This window comes from Gossypium arboreum, chromosome 12 (assembly GCF_025698485.1).
Source record: "Gossypium arboreum isolate Shixiya-1 chromosome 12, ASM2569848v2, whole genome shotgun sequence".
In the NCBI taxonomy this organism is placed as follows: Eukaryota; Viridiplantae; Streptophyta; class Magnoliopsida; order Malvales; family Malvaceae; genus Gossypium; species Gossypium arboreum.
In genome coordinates, this window is record NC_069081.1 from 93748970 (window position 1) to 93762151 (window position 13182).

At 34.5% G+C, this 13182-nt stretch overlaps 1 protein-coding gene, 2 non-coding genes and 1 pseudogene across 4 annotated transcripts; 2 read left to right on the forward strand and 2 right to left on the reverse strand.

The window, feature by feature from the left end:
* Positions 1-2320: 2320 nt before the first annotated feature.
* Positions 2321-6350, reverse strand: LOC108479588 (uncharacterized). 2 transcript variants are annotated; one of them, XM_017782291.2, is made up of 8 exons: positions 6139-6350; positions 5782-6000; positions 5310-5612; positions 4949-5157; positions 4828-4876; positions 4652-4741; positions 4469-4531; positions 2321-4351 (listed from the first exon to the last, which is right to left on the reverse strand). In XM_017782291.2, the coding sequence occupies exons 2-8, from the start codon at positions 5947-5949 to the stop codon at positions 2663-2665; spliced, it is 2571 nt and encodes an 856-aa protein (XP_017637780.1). In that variant the 5' UTR covers positions 5950-6000; positions 6139-6350; the 3' UTR covers positions 2321-2662. The 2 variants fall into 2 exon arrangements, with proteins under 2 accessions (XP_017637780.1, XP_017637779.1); XM_017782290.2 differs by having other exon boundaries at positions 5782-6003.
* A 2348-nt stretch (positions 6351-8698) lies between these two features.
* TRNAA-UGC (transfer RNA alanine (anticodon UGC)) lies at positions 8699-8771 on the forward strand. Its single transcript has one exon. It is a non-coding gene; the product is annotated as a tRNA-Ala (tRNA).
* A 1419-nt stretch (positions 8772-10190) lies between these two features.
* On the forward strand, positions 10191-11557 carry LOC108479012 (photosystem II D2 protein-like; annotated as a pseudogene).
* A 1532-nt stretch (positions 11558-13089) lies between these two features.
* TRNAS-UGA (transfer RNA serine (anticodon UGA)) lies at positions 13090-13182 on the reverse strand. Its single transcript has one exon. It is a non-coding gene; the product is annotated as a tRNA-Ser (tRNA).

A 13182-nucleotide genomic window follows, 5' to 3' on the forward strand; every position in this document is an offset into this window, starting at 1 on the left:
GACTTAAGTGAATTCATAGCAAAGGAATTGCCTAAGGTCGTGCATTGCGAGACTAAAGTACTAGCCTCATGACATAAGGATATGATTATGGAGGATGATGTTTACTGGTGGAGTTGATAAGGCTCGATTGGTAGGGGTTCAAGAGAAGACTTTTTGGTAGTTGCAATGGGGTTAAGGATGATAGTCGAAGGAGTAAGGATGGTGAGAATTGAGAGATGAGAGTTACTAACTTAGCTCAACTTTGTCCTTGTTTTTTCTTTTTATATTTCTTGAGCAAATTACAAAGTCACTTTAATTTTTTTTGTTAATTTAGTTGCTCTAATTAAGATAATTACTCAAATTGGCCATTGCCGTTAAAAATCTCATTAATCCACTAACAAATTGCTAATGTGACATTTTTTTACTTTGACTAAAGCCAAGGACTTCTATGCAATCAGTCCATATCATTTTTTTTTTTGTTATTTGCTACATAAAACTAAAGTTTCTAAATTTTCTCTTTTTCCCTTTTTCTTCTTGTTTGTTTCACAGGAAGAGTAACAAAGAAGAATGAAAAAGTAACAAAGAAGAATGATATAGTTTTTACTCTTTTAAAACAACTCAACCCCACTCTCATAGATGACAACTAGAAAACAAGGCCATTACTACTCCTATTAGTATTACACGCGCATGAAACAAAAATTAAAATATTAAAACTTCAAAATTTTCTTTAATTAATATTTTAACAATAAAAAAAACTCTCTTAGTTTATCTTCATCTTTGTCAATTTCCTTTTAATTTTCAACTTATAAAAAAAAAAACTTGAGAATGTGGTTAGAGATCATCTGTGACAATGACATTTAAGATTTTGAAATCGTTGATTTTAATGTTATTCTCTTCATCACCAATTAGTGCATTTTTTTTTGATAATTTCAATATTTTTTAAAAAAAATTATAATAAATTTGTTGATTTTGGTACAGCTTGTTGCTAAGATAAAATTTGATTGTGTAAATATTACTAAATTGTTAAGGCTTGCTTGATTTCCTAGAAAATTGAATTCACAATATGAACTTGATTATCAATGGCTAAGAAGAACCCCATGGCAAACAACAAGGCTAGAACCAAGACACGAGAAACACTAATCAGGATGTCAAGTTGATTATTGGTTTTTGTCCTAGTTTTCGATTTTACCAGTATCGAATAGTTTTCTATTCAATCAGTTCACCACTTTGTTTAAATCAATATACTAGTCGGTTCTCTGTCCAATCAATCTGACTAGCTAATCAAATCTTGCTCCAAGAGCATTGATCACATTATCAAGTCTTAATGGAATCCAAATTCATGGACAAAAATAAATCTAGTTGCCAACTTCAAGTACCAAAGTGCACCAAAACAATTATAAGTATCAAAGAAGACCTAGTTGCAAAGTTCAAGGGCCAAAAATTATATTATTCCAATAAAAAATGAATTGTAGTAAGCGTCGATTCCATAGTTTTTGTAACTATATTGGTGATCGAATCGATTAGACTTTGAAATTTGAAAAGTAAATGCTACATGAAATGTAGATCTTAGTCAAGAACAAAGAGTGAGTGAACTGATAATGCTTTAACCTCGAATTTGATTCTTCTTTGTAACATCAACTTTAGTTTCGATTTTCAATTTGATACTTCTTGTTAAAGGTAACCACTTAAAAGAAATAAGATTTAAGTTTCAGCAACAAAATCATAAACTAATGAAATTGTTTTTATTGGATATGGAACGCTATTTTATTTTATAGAAGGATATATAACCAGTTTACCCTCAAATGGGTTGAGTAAAGATGGATTATTAATGGTGGGTTTGGTTAGGTGGAAAAGTAGAATGATAGAAAATGGAAAGATAATAAATTATTTCAAGTTCAAGCCATTTTGAGTTTAAGATTCAAGTTGGTCAATTCGAGTTTAAATTTAACAAAATTGAGTTGTTAACTTTTACTTTCAAATCAAAACAAGTTGGATTGAGTTTAAATTAAGACCAATAGAATGAATTTTCAAGTTTGAATCCAACAAATACAAACTATTAACTTTTTTATATTCAAAATATGGATCATATGGAAATCAAATTTCCAAGTTTTCATCCATAAGCTTTGTGAATCACCGTATAAAATGTTGAGGTTCAGCCTGGTATTTTGTTGTAGCAATAGCATTAGTCAACCATCATTCATGATGTTAAGACTTCATGTTCGATCCAACAAACCTAACTTAAATTATTTTCTTTTGAAAATCCAAATAAGAGCAAAAAAAAAAAAAAAAAAAGGATTACTTGCAAGGCAGGGAAACAAAGCAAAAGAGAAGTATGAAGGCATTGTATGAAGACAAATCAAGAACCTTTATAAGTATCAAAAACAAACCAAAAGTCTTCAACTTTGTAATTTTCTTATACTCGGTGAAAATGCATGCTAACTTTGTAACAAACACGTCCAGAATCCAAAAGATCATTCATGATTACCATGTTGGGCACAATGTATTAGTGGCTAACCCCCCAAAAAAAAAACCCAGGCCATTAATAGAATCTTCTTCATCTATTGACAGCGTTTCGAGCTCATAGCAAAACTCGATCACTTTTTGACGGCACTATTAAGATAATTTCTAAACAAGAAATGTTGTCAAACACCATTTCTCCAGTAAGATTTTGGCTGATTGCCTGTTATAAAAAGAGCTTTTTACTTCCTCCCTTCTTCCATACCCCCCGTACAGGCAGTGCTCCAGTTGAGTTTTGGCTACCATCAAACTTGTTATCTAATGGTTCAGGTTCAGGGTCTGGCTCAGAATTTTTGAGATCCACTAGTGATGCCATTGAACCATCACCAAGCCGAACTCGGTGGAACTTTGAGGTTTTTTTTCGCTGCTTGCTACCACCACCCCCATCCCCTGATCCAGCTTTCACTGGTAAGGACTCATTTTGGCCCCCAATTCTTATTGATGGCTGATTGCTTGAATTGAGTTGCACCTGCTGCTCCTCCACCATCACCTTTGCTTTACCTTTGGAAGGACGGTAACCATCCTTTGATAGCACTTCCGTAATTTCTTCAGTAGGCTTATAACTTGACTGCAATTGGCGGACAGTGCTGAGAATACTATCGGCCAGAACATCCTTTGAATTACTGCCAGCAGTATCAACTGATTTCCCTTTTCCTTTCCCCTTCTTAGAGGCATCCTTCTCCTTCCACAACACACTGCCCTCGGCCCCACCACCATTCTCCTGCAGACCATTGCTTTGTAAACTAGCATGGTAGGTGTCAATTAGTTCTTTCTGCTTCTGAACATCAGGCAAGAGTCTAGCCAGCTCAAGAACTAGATGTGACAAGCCATGCTGATGTACATAATCCAAATATCTGTCTGTGCCTATTAAGCCCTGACGATACTGTCCAGATACTTCTTTAAAAGCAGTATATTTTTCTTCATCATAATCAAGAGCAGCTCGCATCTTTTCCACCAAAGATTTGTTGGCCATACGAACATCTTCCACATTTGTCAGCACCTGGCTGCTTGAGGATTGCTTGTGCCCTTGTGCAGCAGAAACAGGAGGAAAATCAGAAGCAGATGGTTCTGAGTATCCACCATCACTGAGATTTGGAGCTGATGAAGAATGGCTAATCCTACTTTTGCTGCCAGAGCTTGTTCGAGAACCAGATGACATCAATATATCTGCCGTTGTGGGTCGAGCCTGAGCCTGAGCCTGAGCTTGAGCTTGAGCTTGAGCCTGAGCTTGAGCCTGAGCCTGAGCATGAGCATGAGCCTGAGTCGAGCTTGCATAGCCCAACTGTGCAACCCTGTTACCATTACCACTACCATTACCAAGCGATATTACAGCTGAAACATTTGCTCCTGGTCTAACCTGACTTGAAATACTTGATGCTTGCCCAGTCCTACGACTTGTTGCTGGCCAAGCTTGAGCTGAACTCAAAGCATTTTTATTCCCATTCTTCTGTCTCCGTAGATGCGCTGCCATGTTGTTATTCGGTAAACCTGAGCTATGTTGGGACTTCTGTTGACTGGTGCTGGGAGCCACAGGGAGAGGAGGAAAAGAAGATTCTTGCAAAGGTCCACCCCTTGAACCTGTCCCCAAAGCTTGAAGATATCTTGAAGATGATTCAGCATCTGTTGTAGATAATGACTCAAAAGGCTGAACAAGCGGATCAATATCATTTGTGTCTCTATGATTAGAGACTGCCTGTGCTGTAGATGATGCTGGAGGATCACTGGCCATTCCCAAACTTGCCTCAATGGCCATTGAAAGTTGATAGTCATTATCAGAAGCCTCACGCCGAAATGTTCGTCCCCTTCCACGGCGATTTTCTTCATTACTTCGACGATACCGAAAGCTTGTTGGAATCTAGAAAAAGTACAGTTATATTAACAAAACAAGTAACCAACTTATCTACAAATGCGCACATATCAGAGTGAATTGGGGAAAACTGATGTGAATATTATTTAGACGGATGATACATACTTGTAAAGCAGCACTACGTTGTGCTCGAGACATGCGACCTCCATGTTCAATGGTATTATGTCTCTGAAAGGATAAAAATGAAAAACATGTCAGCTTTAATTGAGAAAAAATATTCTGAGCTACCCTAAGGACATACTCAAACAATAGGAAAAAATAACAAATTTTACATGCCCAAGATAGCACCTTTAGTTCAGCTTCAGACTGGAAGACGATGAACTTTTTGGCAAGGCAAGCCTCATCCTCACATAGGTAATGATCTCGGCGAAAATGAATCTGCAGCACACAATTTTAAATTCCATTTAGCTTTACAAGGAGAAAAAGGAAAAAGAAAAGAAAAAGAAATTTATAAGTCATCTTGCCTCAAGGTCATCATAATTCTTGTAATATTCATATTGTCCTGGATGCTGCCTGCATTGCACATTAACAATTAACATGCAAACAAATAAGTTCTAAAATCAATGCCAGAAATAGCATCAGTACCTTTGGCATATATGACATGTATAGTGCTCTGTGGACATGTGTGAATATAATTCATTATCCCCATAAAACGGGGTCTTGCAGAATTCACACATTGGATGCCCCATGAAGCCACCTCTCTCACTCTCAGTTCCGTCCACCTCAGAGTCACCTGTGTTTATATGTTGATGTAACTGTGCTCTAGTATATAGCTTTTGTTCACAAATAAACACCTACATCGCCCAAAGGAAACCAACCAACAAAGATAATCAACACATAAAGCTTTTCACAGCGTTCTCTAATGGACAAACAATCGAATCATTAAAAGGGAACAATGCTAGACCATAGTCATATTTTCATTAGAAATATGACAGATTAACCTTACCTTTCGACCCTCCAAACACAGGCTGCACATAACCAATCTATGTTTATGAAACAAATGACCTTTCAGCTGTTCAATGTTCCTAAACTTCCCTCGCCGCTTCACCCCATCATTGGACTGCTCATCCATCTTGTCACATATACTGCACGAAAGCCTGCACATTGCCTTGATCATCCTGTAGTGATCAACATCATCGAAAAAGGCCTGTGTATCCTCATGGTACCAATAAGAACCCACCCGTCCTTCTCTTACATCAGATGGCAATACAGAGAAGTCATTTATCATCCTCGTATAATCCCCTAAAGCCTGAAACAAACCAGAACCAAAAAGACTCGTTACAAAGACTCGAACTTGGCTTACTAATTATCATCCGCTAGTAAAGATTCGAAGGAATTACCTAATTACTAAATCATTAAAAATCCGAATGCTAATTCAAAATTAAAATTGGCGACCAAAACAAGAGCGAAGCTCTAACCTTAGTGACGAAGATGACGTTGGATTCAGTTTTACAGATGCAGCAGCGGCGATCGTTGCAGATGAATCGGAGACGAGAGACGCACGTGGAGCAGACGTCCCGATGACCACAGGCGCCATAGGCAACCCATTCCAAATTGTCAGCACAAACCGCACAGCTGTCGTCCATTCCCGTTTCTTGGAAACCCTAATTGCTCTACCGGTCGATCGAAAATTGATGCTGCTGAAAAAAAACCAAAAAAGGAAGAAGATCTAGGGTTTACTTCCGCAGATAAAGAATTAATTCAGAATTATAGCCAATAATAATGTTATTATCAGATCAAATTTAATAGGTTCCTTGAGGGAATTTGTTTATTACATAAGATTTGGATGGCAGCCGGCGGCGGCGCAAGGATTTGGGGAAGTTTACCCACCGAAGGTGAGCAATAAATGGCGATAATCAAATTCTTTGGGAATTGGGGGAGAAATATTGATCGATGAATTTTCTTTTCTTTTTTATTAAAATTTTTATTCTTCTTAGGGCTTTAGACCAACACAAATTTTTATTATCTTTGTTCCGGAAACGAGGAGCGCTATATTTTATACATAAATATTTATATATTTTTATGTTTAAAAAATTTAGGGTGAGTAAAATTTAATTTGATTTGAAAAATTTAATAAAAATTATAATTTTGAATTAAAAATTTGAGTTGTTTGAGTTAATTGAGTGAATCAACTTGAATAAAAAATTAAGTTTTTCGATTTAACTCGAATATAATTACACAATTCGAGTTATCTAAAAATCTGAATAAAAAAATGTAAAACTACTTTATTTTGATAAATGTTTACCTTTTCTAAAGTTAAAAGTCAAAACCATTAAGTTAAAATGTAAAGCTACGTTATTTTGATAAATGTTTACTTATTAAGTTAAAAGGCAAAACCATTATGTTGTTTATGTAGTTAAATAATTTTGTACTTCGTCTTCTAGTTAAATAATCGGTATAATTTTGTACTTCGTCTTCTAGTTAAATAATCGGTATAATTTTGTACTTCGTCTTCTAGTTAAATAATCGGTGCATGTAAACGCAACATTGAGTATAAATAATAGAATTTGTTAACTCGACTCAATTCGATCGAATACTCACCCGTAAATGAATCTATTTAATTGTGTTAAAGCTATTTTCTTTTAGGGTAAACTTCTCCCAATATCACTAAACTATTAATAAGTTTATGTTTTGGTCGCTCAACTTTAAAAGTTACAAAATGGTCAATGAACTATTCAAAAGTTTTAATTTAATTTACTGGGCTGTTAAAATTGTTGTTGTATGGCCTTCTTCATTCTCACCGCTTGCACCAATAAAAGCTCTTCTTCTCATTTTATTCTACAATTCAATTTTCATTTTATAATCGTTAGATCAGCTTGGATCTAAAGTACGTTCTCCTACTTGTTGATGGGTACTAATGTACCATATCGATCTCGAATTGTCACTTGGAGCTCATTAGCTAGACTTTTAAAGAATAAAACTTCATAGCCAAATGACTTAAATAAAAACTTTCAAATGGTGCAGTAACTAAATGAAAAGTTTCAAATAATTTAATGATCATTTTATAACTTTTTGAAGTTGAGCAATAAAATGTAAACTTACTAACAGTTTAGTGACATTGGGTGTAATTTCTCCTTTCTTTTAATATTAAAAAATATTTTCAATCAGATTTTGTTTGTAACAAAAATAAAAGTTTAAAATATCCTTGAAGTCCTTATACTCTTTGCGTATTTAGTCAAATTACTTTTCAAATTTCAACATGCAAGTGTTATTATGAATGTATTTAAAATTCTTTTGTTAGATTCAAGTCCACAATAATGTTGTTTTTTTTTTGTTACATAGCTATCAAGTGAGTATTCTTTTTATTTCAAAACATTGCATCGATAATTTTAATAAATTGAACCAGATTTTTGAAATGTGAAAAGTAAGGAGACTAAATTCCAAATGTATAAAGAGTACAATGAATCAAAATATATTTTAACCAAAATAAAATTATACTATTACTGATGCATAAATTTTGATTTAGTGTAATTATGTCCATAAAACTTTGATTATGGTTCAAATATTTATATATGAAACATTCATTTTATTCAAGTTTATATATTTTAAAAATAAATACATCAAATTATTTTTATATTAGTTAGATATAATTATTTGTGTATGTAATATGATACTATATTAATAATTGTGTTAATAATTTATAAGAATTTGATCAAATTAAATTTTATGTATAAATTTGAGATTTATCTCATAAAATATCATGCATTGTTCCAAGCTGGTTCCAAATATAGGCATTAAGTTTTGCTAAAACATGTGCATATTTATAAATGGTCGACTCAAACCAATTTAAACTAGCTTGTATTAATTTTTATAGGAATAAATAAATTTATTTTATTTGATATTTATATATACTTTTATTGCAATTACATCAATTTTCTTTTATTAATTTTTTAAAATAAACAACTTAATATATATTTTAATATTTCTATTATATAGTATATTTAATTTTTCATATGATATATATATTTATAAATTTAAAAATAGATTAAGTTTGGACTTTTGAAAATTGGAGTCTGAACTCAACCTGTATTTTAAACAAGAATTTTTTTCTAGATTATTTTTCTAAACCTTCTAAATTTTAAATCAACTTTCGAGTTTAAGCAACTAACTTCATACCTAAAACATATTTATTTTAAACTAACTATAGAATCCTTAAACTCTTAAATTAAAGGATATTATATAAGTACACTCAAATCTATTTATTTCGAATTATTAGAACACTAACAATTAGGGAATAAAACTCCAAGAAGATAACCAGACCTGTTACAAGAAAAACGGAAAAGACTGTAACGAAAATTACGAATATATAAATTACATTAGAAATCCAACAACGAAGGGGATGTAGCTCAAATGGTAGAGCGCTCGCTTTGCATGCGAGAGGCACGGGGTTCGATCCCCCGCATCTCCACAACTGTTTTCCTTTTTCATTTCCCACGAGGGGTCATTTACGAAAATACCCTTCAGATCCTATCATCTCTTTAGCTGTTCTTCCAGGTTTAGAGACTGGAAAAGCCATTGCTATTGGAGTTTGGAGATCCCTGAGGAAAGCTATGTATAATGTAGAAGGAATGAAACAAACCATCCTTTATAAAAGGAGTGGGTCGACTTTGCTTCCATTGTAGAATGTTAGGGCATAAGCTTAGAGCTGGGCTACGCTATTAAGCTACTAAAGGTGTATCATGAAGCTTGTTTGAGTTTAATCAAGAAATACAATTCTAAAGATTTGGTACCTGAAAATGACCTAAAACATGAAAAATAACAGAAAAATAAGAGAAAATGATATCTAGATGTGTTTATGGGTTGAGACTAAATAAAATTCAGGCTAGTTTGCTAGGCCTCAAAAATTGGTTTAAAATTTTGCCTAAGCTTGACCTGAATAAAAATGCTAAAATTCGGACCCGATTTGACCGTATTAAATTTTATATAATTTTTTAAAATATATATAATACATAAAAATACTAAAAACTTTAAAATAAATATTGAAAATAAATTAAAAGCAATATGAATACTTAAAATAACACTAAGATAGGTGTAACTTAACAAGCAAATGCCTCTAAAATATTAACAAAATTAACAATAAAATAAGAATTATACAATAACAATAAAATAGTAGCAACATAATAGTGAAATGGTAGCAAAATATTTAAAAAAACCAACAACAAATTAATAGTTTTTATTTTTTTGCATATTTGGGCCGAGCCAGGCTCAAGGGCCGAAAAAAATTATTCGAGGCCCTGCCTATATTCTAAAAAAGCCATTTTTTTTTTGTCCAAACTTTTTTTCGAGCCTACATTTTTACCCAAAACCTCCACTTTTATTCTGCCAATGTGATGGAGAGTGAATGCGAAAAAGAAACTTTCATTTTGAGTATCCTATTATTTAAATTTAATATTATTAAATATTGTATTAGATTGAAAAATAGGAACTTCGAATCTTTTTCTATTTACTTTTTGTATATCAGAAAAAGATTCGAAGTGGATTTCTCGACCCGTGAAATGAAAAATAGCCTCTGGAGTTTTTTTGTTTTATATTCATCTGAAGGAAATATGAGAAAGAAAACAATAACAATAAATAAAAGAAATAAAATGAAGGAAATATATCAGACTATAGTAATTTAATACACATATAAATTAGAAAAATACATAAAAATATTGATTTTTATCAATTTCACGAACAAGATCCAAGAATAAGATTAGTTGATGGAGGGGGAGGGGTAGATCTAGGGATCAACCAGTAGCGAGAGAAAGTATCACTTCTTCCTTGAATTGAAGTTCGTTCAAAAAATTCATCTATCTGATTGATGAGCTATAAGACAATTCATGGTTCAGACGACTAGTAAAAATAGAAAAGAATAAACGAATTGAGTTAATGGATTTATTTAAGTCAGGTTATGGACCAATACAAGAAAATATTTTTTTTTATATTCGAAACCAATTAACTATAAGGGGCAGTGCACGAGAAATCAAATCATACATAAAAAATCGAATCCCCCAGCGCCCCCATAACATAAGGTGCTCGAAAATGGTTGAAGTAGTTGAATAGGAGGATTGCTATGACTGTAGCCCTTGGTAAGTTTACCAAAGATGAAAATAATTTATTTGATATTATGGATGACTGGTTACGTAGGGACCGTTTCGTTTTTATATGTTGGTCCGGCCTATTGCTCTTTCCTTGTGCCTATTTCGCTCTAGGGGGTTAGTTTACAAGTACAACCTTTGTAACTTCGTGGTATACTTATGGATTGGTCAGCTCCTATTTGGAAGGCTGCAATTTCTTAACCACCGCAGTTTCTACCCCTGCTAATAGTTTAGCACATTCTTTGTTGTTACTATGGGGTCCTGAAGCACAAGGAGATTTTACTTGTTGGTGTCAATTAGGTGGTCTGTGGACATTTGTTGCTCTCCACGGCGCTTTTCGGACTAATAGGTTTTATGTTACGTCAATTTGAACTTGCGCGGTCTGTTCAATTGCGACCTTATAACGCAATCGCATTCTCTGGTCCAATTTCTGTTTTTGTTTCTGTATTCCTGATTTATCCACTAGGTCAGTCTGGTTGGTTCTTTGTGCCTGGTTTTGGTGTAGCAGCTATATTTCGATTCATCTTCTTTTTCCAAGGATTTCATAATTGGACATTGAACCCATTTCATATGATGAGAGTTGCCGGTGTATTGGGCGCGGCTCTACTATGCGCTATTCATGGTGCTACCGTAGATAATACTTTATTTGAAGATGGTGATCGTGCAAATACATTCCGTGCTTTTAACCCAATTCAAGCCGAAGAAACTTATTCAATGGTCACCGCTAACCGCTTTTGGTCCTAAATCTTTGGGGTTGCTTTTTCCAATAAATGTTGGTTACATTTCTTTATGTTATTTGTACCAATAATCGATTTATGGATGAGTGCTCTTGGAGTAGTCGGTCTTGCTCTGAACCTACGTGCCTATGACTTCGTTTCCCAGGAATTTGTGCAGTAGAAGATCCTGAATTTGAGAGTTTCTACACCAAAAATATTCTTTTAAACGAAGGTATTCGTGCTTGGATGGCAGCTCAATATCAGCCTCATGAAAACCTTATATTCCCTGAGGAGGTTCTACCTCGTGGAAACGCTCTTTAATGAAACTTTAGCTTTAGCCGGTCGTGACCAAGAAGCCACCGGTTTCGCTTGGTGGGCCGAGAATGCCCAACTTATCAATTTATCTGGTAAACTATTAGGGGCTCATATAGCCCATGCCAGATTAATCGTATTCTGGGCCGGAGCAATAAACCTATTTGAAGTGGCTCATTTAGTCCCAGAAAAACCCATGTATGAAAAATGATTAATTTTACTTCCCCACCTAGCTACTCTAGGCTAGGGGGTAGGTCTTGGCGGAGATGTTATAGACACATTTCCATACTTTGTATCTGGAGTACTTCAGTTAATTTCCTCTACTGTATTGGGCTTTGGCGGTATTTATCATGCACTTCTGGGACCTAAAACTCTTGAAGAATCTTTTCCATTTTTCGGTTATGTATGGAAAGATAGAAATAAAATGACCATAATTTTGGGTATTCACTTAATTTTGCTAGGTATAGGTGCTTTTCTTCTAGTATTCAAGGCTCTTTATTTTGGGGCGATACAATACACAGGCTCAGAGGGGAGATGTAAGAAAAATTACCACTTGACTCTTAGCCCAAGTGTTATATTTGGTTATTTACTAAAATCGCCCTTCGGAGGCGAATGGTGGATTGTTAGTGTGGACGATTTGGAAGATAATTGGAGGACATGTATGGTTAGGTTCTATTTGTATATTTGGTGGAATCTGGCATATCTTAACCAAACCTTTTGCATGGGCTCGCCGTGTACTTTTATGGTCGGGAGAGGCTTACTTGTCTTATAGTTTAGGTGATTTATCCGTTTTTGGTTACATTGCTTATTGCTTTGTCTGGTTCAATAATACCGCTTATCCTAGTGAGTTTTACAGGCCCACTGGACTAAAAGCTTCTCAAGCTTAAGCATTTACTTTTCTAGTTAGAGACCAACGTCTTGGGGCTAACGTGGGATCCGCTCAAGGGCCTACTGGGTTAGATAAATATCTAATGTGTTTCCCGACCGGAGAAGACATTTTTGGAAGGGAAACTATGCATTTTTTGGGATCTGCGTACTCCTTGGTTAGAACCTCTAAGAGGTCCCAATGGTTTGGACTTGAGTAGGTTGAAAAAAGACATACAACCTTGGCAAGAACGGCGTTCTGCGGAATATATGACGCATACTCCTTTAGGGTCTTTAAATTTTGTAGGTGGCGTAGCTATCGAGATCAATGCAGTCAATTATGTCTCTCCAAGAAGTTGGTTAGCTACATCTCATTTTATTCTAGGATTCTTTCTATTCGTGGGTCATTTATGGAATGCAGGAAGAGCTCGCGCAGTCGCAGCGGGATTTGAAAAAGGAATTGATCGTGATTTTGAGCCTATTCTTTCCATGACTCCTCTTAGCTGAGATAACTGAGACATGAGATCCAATGCTTAATGTAGGAATCAATTTGATTGCACTATATATATTGAAGAAATCAGGTGATATTTAAAAAGTATTTTGTTTTCCTTTCGTTTCAACTCATTTTCTATCTAAAATATTTTTTTCTGGCTCGGCTATTCCACCCAGCCGAGCCATTACCTTTTATTAATATTAAGATTCTTAATTAAAAAGCCAGGAAAAAACAATAAAAAAAGAAATCTATTCATTGAGCAAAAGGAGAGAGAGGGATTCAAACCCTCGATAGTTCTTTGTTTCGAACTATATCGGTTTTCAAGACCGAAGCTATCAACCACTCAGCCATCTCTCC

Bases quoted from the DNA above. Each gene is read 5' to 3' on its own strand.
- LOC108479588 (XM_017782291.2), bottom strand. From the start codon at position 5,949: ATGGACGACAGCTGTGCGGTTTGTGCTGACAATTTGGAATGGGTTGCC. The intron at 5,158-5,309 runs GTAAGGTTAATC...TGGGCGATGTAG, and splicing joins TGTGTTTGGAGGGTCGAAAG to GTGTTTATTTGTGAACAAAA. The intron at 4,742-4,827 runs GCAAGATGACTT...TGTGTGCTGCAG, and splicing joins AGAATTATGATGACCTTGAG to ATTCATTTTCGCCGAGATCA.